Raw genomic sequence first — 19,868 nt, 5'->3', positions numbered from 1 at the left:
GCCCAAGCATCGGAGGCCCTAAAGAATAACTCATGGGTACCCTAGTTCACTAGGATTTGAGCCCAAAAAGCACATTGTGGATTTCGCAAGATAATCTCATGTAGAGGTTCCCTTTGAGGGATTATTTGTAATAATACAAATGTGATAATACAGCTCATTTTAGAGCGCGGTCCCTCGGCCTCTCTGGAAGCTAAATAAGCAATAAATTTCAGTTTGTGGGTTTTTTGTTTTTGTTTTGTTTTTTCAAGACAGGTTTCTCTGTGTAGCCCTGGCTTTCCCGGGACTCACTCTATAGACCAGGCTGGCTTCGAACTCCGAGATGCGCCTACCTCTACCTCCCAAGTGGGAGGATTGAACCCGGCCCAGTTTGTGTTTTCTTGTTGAATTGGGGCTTTTTATTTTCTCCTCGAAATGACTAAATATCTATCTATTAAGAAAGAGTAGAAGCCAGGTGGTGGTGGTGCACACCTTTAATCCCAGCACTTGGGGGGCAGAGGCAGGTGAATTTCTGAGTTCTAGGCCAAGCCTGGACTATAAAGTGAGTTCCAGGACAGCCAGAGCTGTTATACAGAGAAACCCTGTCTCAAAGAACCAATGAAGTCCAACAACAAAGAGTACAGCCTAGCCTGGTGGTGCATGCCTTTATACAGGCTAGAGATCACATGTATCTCATTGAGTGCCCAAGCAGGTTTGGGGACCCAGAATACCTTCCAGAAGCTTTCTTGAAGGGTGAACACAGATGATATTGGATCCTGGACTGCCGTTAACAGTCCTGGTTGTTTTTATTCACTGATCAAGATCTAACTCGAGGGACATATCTTTAGGGGTAGGAAGGTCTAATTAGGCCAGTTAAATTTTGCTCATGTACATACCTGGGCTGCCCAGGACGACCTACCTGTTCGTTCTCAGGATAACCCATCACTCCCAAATCTTGTCCTTTCCCAAGAAGACGGGGAGAGGAATAATGAACCCAAAGTGGGGTGGGGTAGTGGCAGGCAGATTCCCCAGTGTTATGACCAAACGGCTGAATAGAGGTGACTGACTGCAGGCCTGAAGACCTGAGTTCCATCCCTGGATTCGACAAGGTGGTGGAGAACTCAAGAGTTGTCCTCTGACCTCCACAAAAGTATGCCTGAACATGAACATCCACCACCACCCCTTCAGGGCTGAAGTTTGATTTCAGTTATTTTATAATCTTTTATTATTGTTATATTATTTTTTAACCAGAGCTGAGGACCAAACCCAGGGCCTAGCACTTGCTAGGCAAGCTCTCTACCACTGAGCTAAATCCCCAACCCCTGATTTTAGAATCTTATTTCTTGTTACTTGTGGTAATTTCAGGAAGGATCCTTGTTATAATCCCTGCTTGCTCACAATGCCTAGTATGCAATAGGTGCTTAATACCTAATAAATGGTTTTTCTATTTGTATATGCTTAAATTGTACACAGAATAGCAGAGACTAAAAACCCTTCTCCTACTGTATCAGTGTTGGGCAAATACCAGGATAGCAAGAAAATCTTATCAGCTCAGATGTGGTAAAAAGCCAAAAGCGGTCAAGATGTCAACACTGATGTGAGGTTAACAGTCATCCCACCTTACCCCTAAAAACCCCAGCTTACTTTCCTCAGTTTGATACCTGTTCAAATTACGGGTGAATTATCTGGTTGAGTAGGAAACAGGGCTATTGGCTCTAAAGACAAGGTGTGAGCTATATCCATTAAAAGTAATTGGGGTGGGGCTAGAAGAGATGGTTCAGTGGTTATGAGCATCTGTTGTTCTTGGAGAGAACCTACATGGTGGCTTAGAACTGACCTTAATTCCAGTTTAAGAGGATCCAACACTATCTTCTTGTTCTACACGCACCAGGCACATACACAGTACATATACATATGTATAGGCAAAACATGCATAAACACAAATCTTTTTTTTTTTTTTAAGCAGGCTGGGAGGTGGACCATTAGTGATTTTTTGAGACAAGATCTTTACTCATGACCCTCCTGCCTCCGACTCCCAAGTGCCAGGACTATACACATACACCACTATACCCAGCTGTTATTTTTTTGAGTGGGGGGGGTTGAGACAGGGTTTCTCTGTGTAGCTTTGCACCTTTCCTGGAACTCACTTTGGAGACCAGGCTGGCCTTGAACTCACAGAGATCTGCCTGCCTCTGCCTCGCGAGTGCTGGGATTAAAGGCGTGCGCCATCACTGCCTGGCTCGTATTTGTTTTTTGAAACAGATTATGTCTGTATAGCCCAGGCTAATCTGGTATATACTGGCTTTGAATTCATAACAATCCTCCTGCCTTAGCCTATCTAGTATTAGGACAAAAGGCAAGTGCTATCATGCCCAGCTGTGCACTAATTATAATTAGCTCTAACATTAAGTTTGCGATGCCCCAATAATGAGTGCCAGGAAGATGATTCAGTGGATAGAAGTGCCTGCCACTAAGTTTGATGACCTGAGTTCAATCCTTGGGACATACATGGTGGAATAGAGAACTCCTCAAAATCACCCTGATCTTCACAGGTGTACTATGGCACATGTGTGCCCCCCCCCCCCCAATTAACAGGTATAAAAACAAAAATCCGAGTGAGCTGGGTGTGGTAGCAGCCTAGGCTACAATAGGCACTACACATATGAGTCCCAGTGACACACGTGAGGCGATGAGTCTGACTGCTGCCAGCAGCAGCACATCTGCTCAGCACTAACACTAATGCTTTTGTGACTTTCATTCTTCCAATTCATTAGGAAAATGAAGATTTTTCTACTTAGGTAATAATTATTTGTGCATAAACTTAATGGCTTTCTAATAGAACCTCTCATTTAACCTCAAACAGCCAACTGATCTTAGCAGAGCCCAAGAGTTCAATTCTCCACTCTAATGGCTCCAGATCTTAGTATGAGGCATAGAGATGGCTCCGTTGTTAGGAGACTCGCTCACTTGCTGCTCTTGCAGAGGACTAGGATTCAGTTCCTAGCACCTCCATAGCAGCTCCGAACTATGGGTCACTCCAGTTCTAGGGGCTCCAATGCCCTCTAATAGCCTCCAAAGGTAATGCACACATGGAGTGGGTGGGCTTAGAAGCAGGCAAAACACTCATACTCATAAAAAGACGTTTCTCTTAGCACACACTAGGTAGACAGACCCCTGCATCGATGGTTCCCAAGTGAAGGAATTACAGAAAAGGGCACAGCAGTCATACAACATACAACACAGAAACTATCCTTGGGTGCACCTAGTACATCTTGATAACTAAGCATTAAAAAATAGATGAAGGGGCTGCTGAGACAGCTCGGCACTTCACGTAAGTTTGGCAATCTGCGTTTGCTCCTTGGAACCTGCATAAAGGTAGGATAAAGACTTCACAAAGTTATCCTCTGACCTCCCTCTTGACACCCACCCCCATCATCTATATGTACACTTGACTCCCTGTGCACTCTTGTGCACACACCAAAATTTAAAATAGGTGAGTAAGCTGGGTGTGGTGATGAACATGTACAAATGAAGCATTTTGGGGTTTAAGGAAGGATGATTAAGAGTTCCAGTCCAGCCTGGGCTAAAATGAGATTCTGTCTCAAAATAAACATTAGAGAGAAATACATTATTAAACACCCCCATGATCACTCCAGTCAGTGCAGCCACAGGAGATAGGAAAATTCAATCCAAATGGTTATTTATTCTAAAACTGGAACTACTGTGCCTACATTTGTTGCCAGAATGGTGTAATGAAAACAGGGTAAGTTACAGATGTAAACAATGACACAGTTACATTTTTTTTAAATGGTAAAACCTTTTTTCTTTTTTTACTGGCCACTTCCAAGAATGCTTTACAGGTTGTGCAAAAACATTTACAGGCTCCATGTGGTGTTTGTTTTTCTCACAAGCTTTTCCATCTATAACTACAACAGAGGTCCGATAAAAATACTAAACAAGTCTTTTAAGAAAAACAAAGCCGAGGATCCCTCCTGTTACCATAATCCACCCCCCAACCCACTATAACATTTCTTTTCATAATAAAAACACAAGACAGAAACAAAATGCAGACATTCACTTTGATGCAAGAGACCTCCTGGACAGACCCAACAAGGATGTGGCAGTTTTATTCGCCATTCAACTAGAAAAACAGCTTAAAAAAAAAAAAAAAAAAGACTTTTCTATTGTCAAATCAACAGCAAGTATATTCTCTAACCCATTGCCCCAAACTTCAGTGTTAAGCTTATGTCCCTGTCCGTGGGCCCTACTGTCCATAATCCATGTCACATACTACTATAAAAGTGTTATTTGTTGGAGGACTGAATATCTGAAGGGGCAGCTTCTGCCTCTGGAAATTAAGTTTTCTATTATAACATAATCTTGTCCTAATGGGATTTCTTTGGGCTCCAGTTTTTACCTTTTTGTCCTGACATTATAAACAAAGCTTTCTCAATTTCCCTTAATAATGCCGGTGAGTTACAAAAGATACATGCAATCATTCCACCCACTGCCACACACAGATCCATTTGTGGCACCATAAGGGACAGGTGCAATAGAAAAGACAATATGAGCAAGCTATCTCCTTCCAGGCCCTGCTACAGCCTTTAAAGAGGTCCTTGAACAGAAGGGTGAATCCTAGCAGACCAGAGCCAGAATGAAGGTCTGAACACCCAGAGAAGCACTGCCCAGCAAGGACATCAGGACAGGGAAGATCTAAATCTCAGCACAAGATTAAACAAGAGAACTAACTGCTCAGGTGAGGAAGTGGAAGTGAAATATGTTCTAGTAGCACAGCCCAGATGTTTTCTCACCAGGAAGTGCTGTAGGATGCTGTTGCTGAGTAAGCTTTTAGCTAAGCAAGATGATGATTTAAATTGAAGCTCAATATTGAAAGAGCATTGCCAATCCTGCCCACATTCTTGAACACAGCAACCTGTAGCTGTTCTGTCAAGAACCGGGAGGGTGTTGGTAGGTAAAGTTACACACTAAATGATCCCAAATGAAGTCTCTTGATGAGAGGCCTCTCTGGGGCTCACAAGGAAGCACCCCAGAAGGAATCCTGTTTCAACAAGTTGGGAAAAGGTGCTCCCCCTGCATGCACCCACACATATTCACACAGTCTTCCCAAGTTTCTGCAGCCCCAATGAGCTGCCCCCCACCCCCTTCTACTCACTTTCTACCTGTGTATCAAAACAAAAACAAAAACAAAAACAGCAGAAGGGCAGAGTCCCCACACTGTAGAAAATAGTTGCTATTCTCAGCACCTGGGCCTGACAGCCCACACCACAGGATTTACCTATATACATATCCTGACGCAGTGAACATCGTCTTGCTGCGTTCTGTGAGCTGAAACCCTGAGAATCATTCCTTCCCTCACACTGTAAGAGGCAGGCAATCTTAGCAAATGATTCTTGAGATCTCTTGCCTCTATCAACTCAGAAGACAGAGACAAGGGCCTGGCAAATCACCATCTTCAGACTGAGGGCTGTGTTCCCACCCTCCTCCAGATTTTATGGGAATTTACTGAGTATAACATGGATGGGGACAAACTATTCTGATCTGCAGTCCCCAACCCCATGGCCTGGGAATCCTATATAATAGAACCACCCAATAGCAGTCTCTGTGCCTTAGGCAGGCAGCACAAAGGCACAACAAAGTGGACAATGGGACATTGTCCCATTGGACTAATAGACCAGATATCCCAAGAGGAACAGGTTGGTAAAGAAAATACAAATGGTTAGTTGGTGCAAGTGATTGATACGAGCCAATCGTTTATTTCACTGCCCCTGTCACAGGCGCTCCTCCTCTGACCCCACTCCTGCCTGCTACGCAGAGCCCCTCATGGTGTCTCCTTCTCCCCAGACCGCTCTCCCTTACTGGGCTATCATTCCAGTTGTCTCAGAATGCTGGAGGGTGTCATTTTCAATTCTTTTCCTTTCCAGCTGCAGGGTACAGAACAGGCAGCCCTAAGTGCTGCTTTCTGTGCAAATGTTTTTGATTACAAATAACCTAACTAGGTTTGAAATGTTTTATAGAATAAGACAATATTCTTTTCAACAAACTTTTAAAAAAAAATGTACAGTTTTGTTTTGTTTCCACTTCCCCCCTCCCCCACCCCTGCTTGCAGACCCTCCCCCCAACCACCCCTCCCAGGCAGCTCAGCCCCACCCCGGCAGCTCAGCCCCACCCCGACAGCCCCTGTTTTCCTTGGTTGTGTTTTGGGGGGTGCCTGGCACCCCCAGAGACTCAGCTTCACGGCTGACAGGTGAAAACAGCAGGGGCTTCACCGATACCCTTGGTAACCGTAGTAGTTCCTGTAGTATCGGTCTCTGTCCTGTTGGTGGTGGTAGTAGTAATTCTGCCACTAGAAGAGAGGGAAACCCCATCACTTAGCACCAGAGCTGGCTGAGGATGAAGAGGCATGACACTCATCCAGCTGGTCCTGTCCCCTTCACCCTCAATCTACCCCAAGGTAATACTCACATCCCGGTTGTATTGTCTGTAATAGTCTCTGTATCTGTTGTACTCATAATCTCGTCCGTAGAATCGATCATAGTCACCCCTGTATCGATCATAGAAATTACGGTAGCCCTGAGGAAGGAGATAGAGGAGTGGTGGTGATACATGGGTCTCCAGAAGCACAGCCCACAGTTCCCCGTTACTGAACAAGACATATTTCATCTTGATACTATAAGCAGGGTAAATTTTTTCCCCAGGTTAAATTCTTCCAGATGAACATATTAAGTGGGCAAAACCCTAAAGCCCTAAGAAAACAGCCCAAACCCCTCTGCTCCCCCAAGTAATAGGAACGGCTTCACAGGGAGCCCAGAGGGAGGAGCAGACGGAGAGCTGCACTCACCCCTCTGTTTCCAGACTGCCCCCAGTACTGCTGCCCGTAGGCCCGGTTGTCGTAGCCTCGGCGCTGCCCGCCCACTGGAAGAGAAATGGAGAGGGCGCTCAGACAGCTGGCATGGGGTCCTGGCTCCACATCTGAGTGGAAATCAAAAAGCTGGAGCCAAAGGCAATTCTATGGGAGGAGGAGGCTTGCTCTGGCCAGGCTCACACAATGTTAAATAAAGCACCAGCCAGGATCTTTTAATAAAAGAGTCTGAGAGGGGAGGGCAGAAGAATAGACATAAGATAACAAAGCCACCCTGCTTTTGAAGCTCCCCTATCCTGCAAAACATTTTAGATGACAAAGGGATACATGGCAGAGTTAGAAACATGAATAAAAACTGCCATTCACAGGATCAGATTCTCAGCCCAGAAAGAGATCTGAGGGGCCGGGTAGCCTAGACCCTTCACTTACTGTACACAAAGAAAACAAAATCGACACAAAACTCAAGGCTAGGACTGTTGATCTTCCCAGTGTCTAAACACTAACCACCTATTGATTTACAGTTGCACACACATAAACACACACTTTTTAAAAGAGCAAAAATACACACTGGGGATTTAGCTGGCAAACTAGACATTCAGAGGAAAATTAATTCCACTAATAACTAACTTGCTTTGTAATGCTCTAAAATGATGGAAGAAGGCATTCACTTGTGTCTATGCAATTGGATTGATTTGATAAAGCACCAAGAAATCTTAAAGGAACAATCAGTTTTCACTGCACACACCCTAAGACTGCAGTGAACGGGAACCCACTTGCTTGCATGGAAGCTACAGAGATGATGAAGCACAGGACTGTGTTTCAAGGCAACATTTTTGCCCCACAGTAACTCTCCTCTGACTACAGGATTATGGGGAAAGCATAGGAAGCAGGGGTAAATAAAGGACACAACAAAACATAAGCTTCATTAGGAAAGCTGCTCACTGTGCGCAGCCAGGTCTCCAGGACTCACCATAGCCCTGGCCTCGGCTTCGGTTCTGCCGGTTTCTCTTGTTACGGTTGTTCCTGCGGTTTGTCCGCTTCTCAGAGGGGGGCAGCAGCTTCCTTGCTTCCTCCTTGTATTTAGTAACAATGGGTTGGGCTTCCTCTTTTTCCAGCTCCCCATATGTCACCTCATCCATATAGTCGCATTTCTCAGGCAGAGAGAAGTTGGCTATAAGAATAAGAGAGAAGCTTGTGGGCCTGGAAAGTGTAGACAAGGTAAGAACGCATGAAAATCTACTACAAGAAGTATCTTTAGTTTTTTGTGGCTTTGGGGATCAAACCCAGGGCTTTGCACATGTTAATCAAGCATTCTCTCACTGAGCTATAGCCAAGGGTTTTTGTTTGCTTGTTTGTCTTTCTCATTTTGAGACTTAGTTCTATGTAGCGAGTCTTTCTCTGTCCTGCCAGCCAGCTCCCCAAATCACGACATGGAGACATTAACAATGAAAGCTTGGCTGACAGCTTAGGCTTGTTTTTAGCTAGCTCTTATAACTTAAACTAACCCATTTCTATTAATCTATATGCGCTGTCCCAAGGCTTGTTACCTCATCTACATACTGTCCATACTGCTTCCCTGCTTCTTCTGTGTCTCCTCAAATCTAATATTTCTATAGGATTCAACATTTTTCTTTTTCTGGTTTTTTTGAGACAGCGTTTCTCTGTGTAGTTTTGGTGCCTGTCCTGGATCTCGCTCTGTAGCCCAGGCTGGCCTCAAACTCACGGAGATCTTCCTGGCTCTGCCTCCCAAGTGCTGGGATTAAAGGTGTGTGCCACTGGCCGCCTGGCAGGATCCAATTTTTCTACAGGATCCAAATTAACTTCTGCATAGCCTTGATGGTGTCTATTAGATATCTGGTGGTTGTTCTTATATGGTAATTTATCCAGTTAAAATAAGGTTAGTTTTTTAATAACCTTAGGCCACTCCTCTTCAGTTGTATAATGCAATGGTGTGGAAGGTTCTGCTCTAGCTCTATATCCCAGGCTAGCCTCAGGTACCTTAGCCTCCTGCCTCAAGTGCTGGAACTACAGTTCAGAGTCAATACTCGGTTTGTTATTATTATTGAGACAGGAGCTCTCTATATAACCCTAGCTGTCCTGGAACTCACTAAGTAGGCCAGCTGGCTTCAAACTCAAAGATCCACCTGTCTCTGATGGGATAAAAGCTGAGCATCACCAGGCCCAGTTTTGTTGTTAATAGTGTATGTGTTAGTGTAAGAAGGCTAGTGCAGGATGTCAGGTGTTCTCTTGTTGTCCTTTAACTTAATCGTCACTGCCTTTCAAGTCTGAAACAGCAACTGCAACTCTGTGGCTGCCAGCAGGGGTTAGGCCACAAGGGCCATAGCTGGAGGGACTTCTGTTCCCTCCGGCCTGACTCTTTCAAAGCTATGATTGTAACTTAACTAAATTTCTGTCCCTCAAAAGAACTCAAGATTCAAAGGTTAAGGTGGAATTCTGCTCTTCAGAGAGGCTGAATACCAAGTAGCTACCTCCTCTCCTTGCTAGTGTCCTCCAAAAAGTCCTCGTACTTCTCCTTGCCCCTTCTTAAAAACATTCTCCACCTGGCTCTTCCCTACCACTTCCTGTCAGGTAGTAGCTGACTTAGCCTCCTCACGGCGAGTGAATTTTATTTAATCAGACACATCTTTGCATCATTAAACAAATGTTCCAAAGCATAAACAAAAGTAACACACCTTAAAATAATATTCTAGAACATTCTCTATCACACTTTATTCCTTTGGAGACATGGTCCCTCTCAGAATCTAGAGCTCACCATCCTCCTGTTGACCCCTGCTCAGTGGTGGGATTCAGGAGTACACAGGGTACCTGGCTTGTTATGTGAATGTGTGGATGCTGAGGTCAAAACTTCAGGCTTCATGCTTACAAACTATGCATGCCAACTATTTAAGGGCTGAGCCATCTAGCTCTTGTTGTTTTGGTTTTGTTTCTTTTTACACATAGGGTCTCAATATCCCAGTCTGAGTCTTCCTGCCTCTTGCCTTCTGAAAACTGGGATTACAATTATAGAAGCTACTGCACTTAGCTTCTCTTTTTATTTTACTTTTTCTCCTTTGGGATAGTTTTGTTATGAAGCTCAGACTGGACTTTAGCTTACTATGCAGTCTGTGCCAGCTTCAAACTCAAGATCCTGCCTTACCATCCCAAGTGAGCCAAGCCTAACACTTTCAAAGCTTAAATTAGTAATGCACTAAAATGTGCTAGGCTCATACCAATTCACCCTTAGATAATTACACTAACTTCCTTTTTGAGTCATGGTCTCATGTAGCTCAGGCAGGCCTAGAACTCCCTTATGTAGTTAAGGATGACCCTGATCCTCCTGCTTCCAATCTCATAAGTGCTGAGATTACAAGCAAGTGCTACTATGGCTTTTTTCTTTTTAAAGGCCGGGTCTGTCTATATAGCCCAGGATGGCCTATAAACTCACAGCACTCTTCTTGCCTTAGCCTTCTGAGTACTAGACATGTGTTACCATGCCAGAGGCAAATCTTCTTTTCCCTAAATTGTAATAGAACAAGACAAAGGGCTATATGCAAACTAGGTTTACAAGTTCTCAAACGATCCATAATAAATCAGCAGTGAAGTATCAAGACAGAAGGAAGACAGGCTAAATGTAACTGAGCAAGTTTTGGTGTTGCTAAGACAAAAACTTGGTCTTAGGAGCTGGAAAGATGACTCAGTAGTTAAAAGCATCTCAGTGCCCTTGCACAGGACCTCGATTCAGTTCCCTGCACCCACATGGTGGCTCACAACTGTTTTTAACTATAGTTCAGGGGCTCTGATGCCCCCTTCTGACCTCCCAAGGGCACCATGCACACATCTGATACACATTCATATGTAGGCAAAAACATTCATAGAAATAAAATAAACTTGCAAGAAAAAGAGAACTTGGTCTCATTATGTAACCTGCTTGGTCTGTAACTTGTTGTCTAGACCAGTCTGGTCTCAAATTCAGAGACCGACCTGTCTCTGATCTGCTAGGATTAAAGGCATGTACCACCATGCCGGGCCAGGAAGTAATTTTCAGAGCTTCAAGCTGAGACTGAGGGTAAGGTGAGGGGTACTGCACCTGCTTAGCATGTACAAGGCCCTGGGTTTCCTGAGGGTATAGTTGAGGGGTACTGCACCTACCTGCCTAGCATGTACAAGTTCCTGGGTTTTAATTCCCAGCACACCACATACATGCACGTGCACTAAAAGGATCTACTCATCTCTACTACAAGGCCTAACATTTAACAGTTATACATGATAGTCAAGTACTCTCTGGACATCAAGTTCATAGACTCTGTCCCAGTGAGTTTTATTTCATTATGATTCTCAGATGAATCCAGTTATCCCTACTTTATAAAGCTGCATTAAATTCCTCCAAGTGCCTGAATATTTGCTATGGGCTGGCATAATTCATTCTGTATAAATTCAGACACCCCAACTCACAGATGTAGGAAGTAATTCCCATAGCCAGGGGTTATGAGTTTCCAGAGTGTAGTGGTATTGGCTCCGCCCATGACCCTGGGTTCTAGAGTCTGAAGGAGGTGGTGCTTCCTGCTGTTGTACGTGACCTCTTATAAAGAAAAGGAAAAGGGTCACGTGTTTCCTTCTTCTTCTTCTTTTTTTTTGGTCCTGTGTGATCAGACACCTGATGGCCTGGGAATTAAACCTGGTTCCTCTAGAACATCAGTCAGTGCTCTTAACCACTGAGCCATCCAGTTATAATTATAGTCTTCCTTAGTTATGATCAAAGATAAATTAGATATGAATCTTTAGACTCATAAAAATAAGAGTATTTAATATTTAATTTTTGTATTAATAATTTAATTTTGCTAAATAAAAAGACTAGATATTATAACTAAAATTCTTGATTGATAAATAATTGTTTTATGTAATTTTACTATGTTAAAGTTAAAACCTTCCTTTTGATTAGACAGGGGAAGTGCTGTGGAATGTCTTTCTGTACACTTCGAATATGTGCTGCTCTGATTGGTTGATAAATAAAGCTGTTTGGCCAATGGTGAGGCTGAATAAGGTTAGGTAGTACATTCCAGCTGGGGAGACAGGCAAGAGAAAGGTGGGATGGGAAAGGTAGGAGCCCACCACCAAAGAAGCAACAAGATGCCAGCTGACTGCTAAAAACCACAGCCATGTGGAAACATATAGATTAATAGGAATGGGTTAATTTAAGATGAAAGAGCTAGCTAGCAAGATGTCTGAGCCACTAGGCCATACAGTTTCTAAGTAATATAAGTCTTTGTGTGTTTACTCAGGTCCGAGTGGCTGCAGGACCGGAAGGGACACAGGAAAACTTCTGACTACACCAGCAGGGAGAGGTTAAAAGGGATGTATAAGTGAATGGAAACATGATGAATGTTTCAAGAGAAGAGCATGAAGCAAGGCCAATCAATATAGTTAACACTGCTTTGAGAGGACAGTATACTTAGGCAAATATCAAATCAAGAAAAGCAAAAAGGAAAACAAAACATAAAACTACTACCACACCAGAAATCAAAACATGGTAAGAGACAATTTTCTACAACTGCTGTATTTTAATTTGAATGCTAACAATCATCTTTGCCATTTTTTTTTTCCTTCCAAGACAGGGTTTCTCTGTGTAGCTTTGCACCTTTCCTGGAACTCACTCTGTACCCAGGCTGGCCTCGAACTCACAGAAATCTGCCTGCCTCTGCCCCGCCCCCCCAGTACTGGGATTAAAGGCGTGCGCCACCACTGCCTGGCTTGCCATTTTTAATAGACTATAAACATTAATTTTAAAATTTTATTTATCACTGTGAAGTTTCATTTCATATGCTGATATTTTCCTATGACTAGGGAAATGATGTATAAACAGTAAACAGTGTAAATACTTACTTAATAGATAACTAACACAGTCCCCTTTCTTCATGTCTAAGTATCTTGTTTGGATTTAAACATCTTATTTCTCATTCTTCTATTTCTTGAGAGTAGCCTCCAACTCCTTATCCTCCCTACCTTCAACTTCCAAGCACTGAGATTATAGGCATGCACCACCCTGCTTTTTTTTCTTGAGATTACAGGCATGTGCTACCTACCATGCCCAGATATTTACCCCTTTTGTATTTTATCCACAAATCAGGGGTTTACTGTTTCTCCACTCACTCTACTCATTAGTTTATCCAAAAGCGCTTGATTTCATTAAATTGTTCTTAAATTTATACTTTAGATGTGGCAAGTCACTCTTGGTTCTAAGGGATTCTAATAGGGTTGCACTAATAAGGGACAAGATTCTCTAATCCATGTAATTTTAGCCCACCTTTCATCTCCAGCATTATAGACTCAGGCACATCATCTCCCTCCACTTCTTTCCTCAATTCCAGCCTCTTCTTCCAATCTTCCTCATTAGGGACAACTACCACCACTTTTCTGGAGAAGGTCTTGAACAGCAATAACTTCCTTCGTTGGCCAGAGTTGTAGACATTGCACTAGCAATAGGAGTAATAACATGTTTAAGAATAAAAAATAAAAGAATAAAACCACCCAACTTAAAAAACCTAATCTTCTACAGCTGAAGCATCAGATTAGAAGTCAATACACAATTTCCTCTAATAATCACTATTATTATTATTGTTGTTTTGTAATAACGAGGATCAAACCTAGGGCTTTGCACATGCTAGAAAACTGCTCTACCACTGTGCAATATATAACCCCAGTCTCCTTTGATTTGTCTTTTTCCAAGACAGAGTTTCTCTGTGTAGCCTTGGCTGTCCTAGAACCAGCTCCACAGATCAGGCTGATCTTGAACTCATAGAGATGCACCTATGTGCTGGGATTAAAGGCATTCACCGCAATGCTTGGCTTCTCCTTTGATTTTTGAGACCCTACTTGATAAATATTATTTTACACATCAGGAAAACTGAAGTTAGAGAGGGTAAAAAGACTTGTCCAAGACTGCAAATGTAGGCAGGTCATGATAGATTCAGGAATTCAAGTGAAATAAATGAATGAATGTATCCAAATCTCCTTGAATCCCTCTATCATCTGAGCTCACACTCTTAGGTAAGAAGTATGATAAGTTCAAGTACATTACATAACTCAGAGCAGATGTCATTAGGTGACCTGAGTCTATTTCTTAATTCAGTCCTACATGTGTATCCCAGTCTGACTCTAAAAAATAGGCAAAATTTCATCTCTGGATCTCCTTTAAAACCAGGTTCCTCTGGAATGTCTAAATACCTGATCAAGAATGAAGTTCCTCTTTGATCGGGAAGCTATCTGGACCAGCTTACTAAGGCACTGGGAGGCTTGCTGAACTAAGAGGTCTCGGCTCTTGGGGTCCATCTCTGGTTCCTCCAGCCCCTTCATCTGATGAGTTCAAGAAGACAGGAGGAATACAAGGAGTTACACAGCAAGTTCAAGAGCCCTACAGTCACCTGCTTTAACTACTGCAAGGATAAGACCAACTCATCACACCACTAATTAATTTCCTGTAGTAGTCACTTGCATTCTTAACCCGTATATACTCCAGATTGTACATTTTCAGAAATGACAATCCAGCAGGTGTGGAGTATATCTTAACATGTAACAAAAAGTTACATTTCTATATGCAGGGTCCTTGTTCTCATGCACTGCAAAGACACCCTCCATCCCCAACTCAGGACAGGTTATCAAAGCTTCTGAGTCTCCAGAGCAAACATCATAGCTGACAGACCACCCCTCCCCTCCTCTCAGCAACTGACCCTCATTTGACTGAGCACAGTTTCAGCTCCCAGGACATTGTATCTTTTCTCAGGGTTTTCTTTTGCATATTTTAGTGCCCACTGGGTCTTTCCAGATCCTGGAAGTCCCACCATCAGAATCACCTGCAAGTAAAAAGAAACAGGAATGCAATAAAAATGAGTCATTTTTATAAAATCCAGCTTTTTTTTTTTTTTTTTTTAGAAAATATTGTATTTTCCCTATCCAAGTTTGACAGAAATTTCAGAATACACCTGAAAGGACACATCCTCCACTATTCTACTAGGCCTATACTTCTGTAATTGGGTATACCTCACACTCCTCTATGGTCTTGGGAGGAACTGCAGTCCGTACACGCTCCTCAACAGGCACAGCATGGATGAACACAAACTCTTCTGGTGGTGGGAAAAAGGGCTCCTCCTTCTGACCAAAGTTTAATTCTACGACACAATTCTTACAGAGGACATGGGGTAGAAGGGCTCGATCTGCCAGAGATTCCTTGCTGATCCGGAATGCCACACCCAGGTCTTCTCCATTTTTGGAGAAGGAAAGCTCTACTTCTTCAGTCTCAAAATTCTACAAGGACAAAAACACAAGAGCACTTACAGGCTGACAGGTTTTAAGGAAAATCAAGTTTTACAGCTTACTTTATTTTTGGTAAGTTGGGAGGATGGAGAGATGGATCAGTGGGTAAAGGTATTTGTCACCATGTATGATGATATGACTTTGGTCCCTAGAACCCACATGGTAGAAGGAGAAAACTATCCTCCAACTTTCATATATACACTTTGATATACCCCCCCCAAATAAATGTAGAAAAAGCCAATAAGCCGGGCGGTGGTGGCACACGCCTTTAATCCCAGCACTGTGAGTTCGAGGCCAGCCTGGGAAACCAAGTGAGTTCCAGGAAAAGGCGCAAAGCTACACAGAGAAACCCTGTCTCGAAAAACAAAAAAAAAAAGCAAATGAGTACTGGGGCTACTGCACAGTTCAAATAACCAAGCACTGCATCAAATGTATAATATAAAAGCATGTAGTTGTTAGGAAGCACAGCTGAATCCTCTCAGCCTTTTATATACCCTTTGCTATAAATCCACAATTTTCAGGAACACTTACAGCAAAACAGCCAATGACATCATTCTCCCCAAAAGTCTGGCCAAATTCCTCAAATTGCCCATTCTCTGCCTTGAGTCCTCTTCCATCAAAACCATAAGAAAATTCATCTTCACCTAGGATAGTTAACAATCAATTATCTATCTGCAAAGTTTTCACAGAGTAAGCAATATGGTAACAGACACAAGCAAGAAGTTAAAAAATAACCTTACCAAGCTGTGGACAGGAAAAATCAACAGACCACCCAACTCTAAGGAGAGAAACTTCTGTGCAGCCTTCTTTCATTGGGAGATTCTGTGTTACCTGGTCAAGTCAGAAAAGGAATTCTTAGGTACTTTGACCAATGCAGGTACAAAGTCTGAGTTACAAAGATAAGATTTGTATACAAACTGAAAAAAAGAAAAAAAAAAAAAAAAAAAAAAGGACCACAGCTCAATATGAGAAAAACAACTTTCACTAAACTTAAACCAAAGACCAAAGTTGTAGACCTGGGGATGTAGCTCAGAAATAAAGCACCTAATATGTACAAGGCCCCTTTCAGTTACCATCATATAAAACAAACAACAAAACAATGTCATACGGGTCAATTTGTTGCTCAGAGTTAAGGGTGCCTTTTCTGAACTAATAAAATACTGGCTAGGAGTCTAATACACAGTTTAAATTAATAAATGATTTTGAAGAGTCCCTTACCTTGGCCTCAAAGCATACTTTTCCCTTTGTTACTCCATAAGTACTTCTTGCCCCAGACCAAAGGGTAGGAAATTTTTCTGAGAAAAGTGGCTGCCCTCCATATCGGTCTTTGCTTATTTGAAAATGGAGATCCGAGGTATCTGTTAAGAAAGAAAGATGTTACTGCTCAACACCTGAAAAGTGCCGAGAGTACCATTATGCTGAGTTATCATGAATGGATACAAAAACTGTCCAAATACTCCAGTCATTAAGTTTTACTCTCAAAAAGTCATTTTTTCATTTCTCCAGAGACTAAGGCAGGAGGATCACAAGTTGGAAGCTGGCCTGAGATAGACAGCAAGGCCCTATTCTAAAAAAAACAAAAAAACACAAAGCAATTTGTTTATACATACACGTGTCCAGGTTCACAAGGGTCTGATCCTCCTCTTCATCTTTTGCTTCTTCTTCTGGAGGTGGTGGGGACTTCGAGCTACAGGTAGGAGAGGGGAGCAAATGCAATATTACCCAAGCTATTTTCTTTGAGGTATTTGTGCGGCACTGTCCATTTTAAAGTATCAGTGAATTATCAAATTCCAGCAGACAGCTTCTTTCAGTCAATGAGAAAAGGAAATAGGAGTTTCCATCATAGGTTTATTTACTCTAAAACTTATACCTATAAAGACCTATTCCATTTTTCAATCCACCCCTCCTTCCAGACTGTCCAATCAACACCAGGAATACCAAAAGCAGAGCAGACATTCCCATCAAGGGAATGTTTCCCTCACCGGCTGTGGTAAGCCTCCTCTCGGAATTCATAGTAAGCTCGGCCATGTTCATCCTTCTCATCCCGCTGTCTCTTTACCCCCCGCCGCTCACCATCTGAGCCTGCTGGTTTTGACTTTTCACTATCCTGGTCATCTCCTACAAAAGGGAGGGAAAGAAAATCAGCAGTTTTTTATACTGGAGTATAGAAGAAGCTCAGAACTAAGAGAATCTGAGTTAACAACATGGGAAACTGAGGGTATCTGACTGAAAGTGTTCCTATTATATTCATACACTGTTTTAGTTCCAATCTTTTCATTGGTTAAGACAGGGGGGACACTGAGAGCTAAATACAGTAAAAAAAAAAATGGAAAAGTTGGGCAATTTTTCCATTATAAATTTATCTACTTCAAGCCAACCTGGCAGATCTCCCCACTAACAGAATAGGAAAATATCCCTGAAGTCATTTAAAAAACCTTCACAGATGAATTTCCATTCTCATCAGATCTGGATTTATTGCAAGTACTTAATGACTATTTCCTAACACTGTTCAGCAGCTACACGGCACAGAATCCTTACATTTTCTTTAAGAGACTACCTTTTTTGCATTAAAATGCACAGCCACACAATGGCAGCTGGATTTTTAACAGGAATTTGAATTCAAAGTTACCAGAGCAAATTATTAAGTCACAAGTGAACCATAAATAACACTGCATGGAATTTGGGGCAGGAAGGTGGTAGTGTATATTTAGCAACATTCTTTTTTTGTTTTTCTCTAGACAGGGTCTCACTATGTAGCTCTGGTTGTCCTAGAACTCACAATGTAGACCAGGCTGGCCTCAAACACATGAGATCTGCCTGCCTCTGCCTCCCAAGTACTGGGATTGAAGGCTTGTGACACTAAGCCTGGCAGCAACATTCTTTACAAGGAACATAGAGTTTTTTCCTTAGGCTTTTATGTTTTGAAGGCTTAAAAGTCTTTGACAATTCCTCTAAGGTACTCTCTTATCTGTCAATGCTTTCTATCTGCTATTTGGGATACACACAAGTTAAGGGTTATGTAACAGGAATTTTGTTCCAGGACATCAAACACAACAACCCCCCCCCACTCCCCACCCCCAAACACAATACTTTGCATACAATCATTGTAAAATAGATTCCAACTATATGACATTCACTAACATCCTTAAAAAAAAAAAAAAAAGTACAAAAAACAAACAAACAAAAAACGCAAGGCAATCTACTTGAAAGCAAGACTCCGAAGCAGCTCTCCCTCCTCTGACAGACACTATGGATTAGCGCTAACAAGCATTTCAGAAGAAAGGAGAAAGGTCATTGGCTCCCGGGGAGTCTCTACACATTTTCTACCAGGTTACTCAACTGACCCACTAGAACCCTCAATCATTTCAGCTCAAGAAATTGGGAGCCTTAAAGGCACCAGTGTAAAAAAGTCTATAAATACACTCATTTATTGACTTGGAAGGAGAATTATTCAAGACAATAGGGACAAGCAAAAAGCCCCATTCAAGCAACTAACATGCTACTAAAAGTTACCAGCCTAAGACTTTCTCTTTGATAGTTAATGATTAAGCCCAACAGGCCCACTCTAGACACTGTCTCCTACAGCTGAAGCAGGAAGGAGCAAGGTTAGCTGTCCAGAGGCTCTGTGCAGCTTAAGCTCTAACGTGGGTTTGACAGAGCAACACTTCACAGACTGTTTTTTGATGAACAATTTTACGGTAAGAAATTATCAGGCAGGCCGAAGGCCTAAGCTTCTGATACTTGTAGTTCGCCAATTTCTCGGCATATTTTCCGCTAAGTTATTCAGCTAAAGGGGAAGCAACAGCAGAAGACTGATCCACAGGTAGCTTGAAAGCAGTACACAACACACACACACACACACACACACACACACACACACGCACACGCACCCCATACCACACACTTCCATCCACTAACACCAAGAAACCACGTTAGGCAGGAACATCCCTCCTGCAAACAGTAGGGCCACAAGGCACCCAAACACTAAAAAAGATGGGCAATGGATGAAAACCACGTTCCCCGGGGAATCCCAAACAGCCACGGGAACCGTGCACTTTTCGGGCAAGTGGAAATAAGGGATCAGCTCGCGCAGTGCAGGGTGGGGTGCTGGATCAGAGACGCACCCAGCACGGTGGAGCCTGGCTCTGCTGCGAGTCCCTCACCTTGTTCCTCTGTGGCCTTGTTGTCACCCGGCGCCTCGGATCCCGGCGTCTCATCCCCGCTCCGTTCCTCCGGCCCGTCTTCCTCCCCCTTGCCGGTGTCATGCTCTTCACCACCGTTTACCCCACCTGACCCGGCCGTGGCCTCCGCCGGTGTGTCGGAAGATTCGGGTTCGGCCTCCATGGCTGACGCCTCCGGGGGCTCCGGAGGCGGCTGCGCGGCCTGGCCCAGAGCTTGAGCGGGAGGTGGCTCCTCGTCTTCGTCCTCAAGCAGCGCCTCCTCGTCCTCCTCGTCGTCGTCGTCGTCCTCGTCGTCGTCGTCCCCGCCCGGGCCTCCGCCCGACGCGGCCACAGGCCGAGGCTCCGCCTTGCAGGCCCCGCCGGGCCCGGCCCCGCCAACGCCGGCCTCGTCCTCCAGCATCTCAGCATCGAGCGCCTCCTGAAGCCGCTGCGCCAGATCCATCTTGAGGCCGCGCGAATCGAGGCCCCGCCGCTGCAGCTCCGACCGCAGCTCGGTCACTTTCAGCCGCTTCACCTCCATCGCC

The 19,868-nt window shown here is 43.4% G+C and overlaps 1 protein-coding gene across 2 annotated transcripts; it reads right to left on the bottom strand.

Annotated features, from left to right (window-relative positions):
* Nucleotides 1-5,713: 5,713 nt before the first annotated feature.
* On the bottom strand, nt 5,714-19,864 carry Hnrnpul2 (heterogeneous nuclear ribonucleoprotein U like 2). 2 transcript variants are annotated; one of them, XM_006995184.4, is made up of 14 exons: nt 19,327-19,864; nt 17,146-17,281; nt 16,774-16,850; nt 16,382-16,521; nt 15,904-15,994; nt 15,695-15,807; nt 14,891-15,154; nt 14,581-14,703; nt 14,078-14,206; nt 13,158-13,326; nt 7,827-8,027; nt 6,836-6,909; nt 6,460-6,567; nt 5,714-6,340 (listed from the first exon to the last, which is right to left on the bottom strand). In XM_006995184.4, exons 1-14 carry the CDS (start codon nt 19,862-19,864, stop codon nt 6,260-6,262), a joined length of 2,244 nt encoding a protein of 747 aa, XP_006995246.1. In that variant the 3' UTR covers nt 5,714-6,259. The 2 variants fall into 2 exon arrangements, 1 of the variants encoding a protein (XP_006995246.1); XR_006063169.2 differs by lacking the exon at nt 6,836-6,909.
* Nucleotides 19,865-19,868: the final 4 nt, after the last annotated feature.

This window comes from Peromyscus maniculatus, chromosome 1, assembly GCF_049852395.1.
Source record: "Peromyscus maniculatus bairdii isolate BWxNUB_F1_BW_parent chromosome 1, HU_Pman_BW_mat_3.1, whole genome shotgun sequence".
NCBI classification, from domain to species: domain Eukaryota; kingdom Metazoa; phylum Chordata; class Mammalia; order Rodentia; family Cricetidae; genus Peromyscus; species Peromyscus maniculatus.
The sequence above is the reverse complement of the archived record's forward strand: the minus strand, read 5'-3'. Positions and strand labels throughout refer to the sequence as shown.

Excerpts from the sequence above, each read along its gene's own strand:
- Hnrnpul2 (XM_006995184.4), bottom strand. The coding sequence starts at position 19,864 with ATGGAGGTGAAGCGGCTGAAAGTGACCGAGCTGCGGTCGGAGCTGCAG. Across the intron at positions 15,155-15,694 it reads ATGTCATTGGCTGTTTTGCT|AATTTTGAGACTGAAGAAGT; the intron begins GTAAGTGTTCCT and ends TTGTCCTTGTAG. Across the intron at positions 6,341-6,459 it reads ACAGACAATACAACCGGGAT|TGGCAGAATTACTACTACCA; the intron begins GTGAGTATTACC and ends CCTCTCTTCTAG.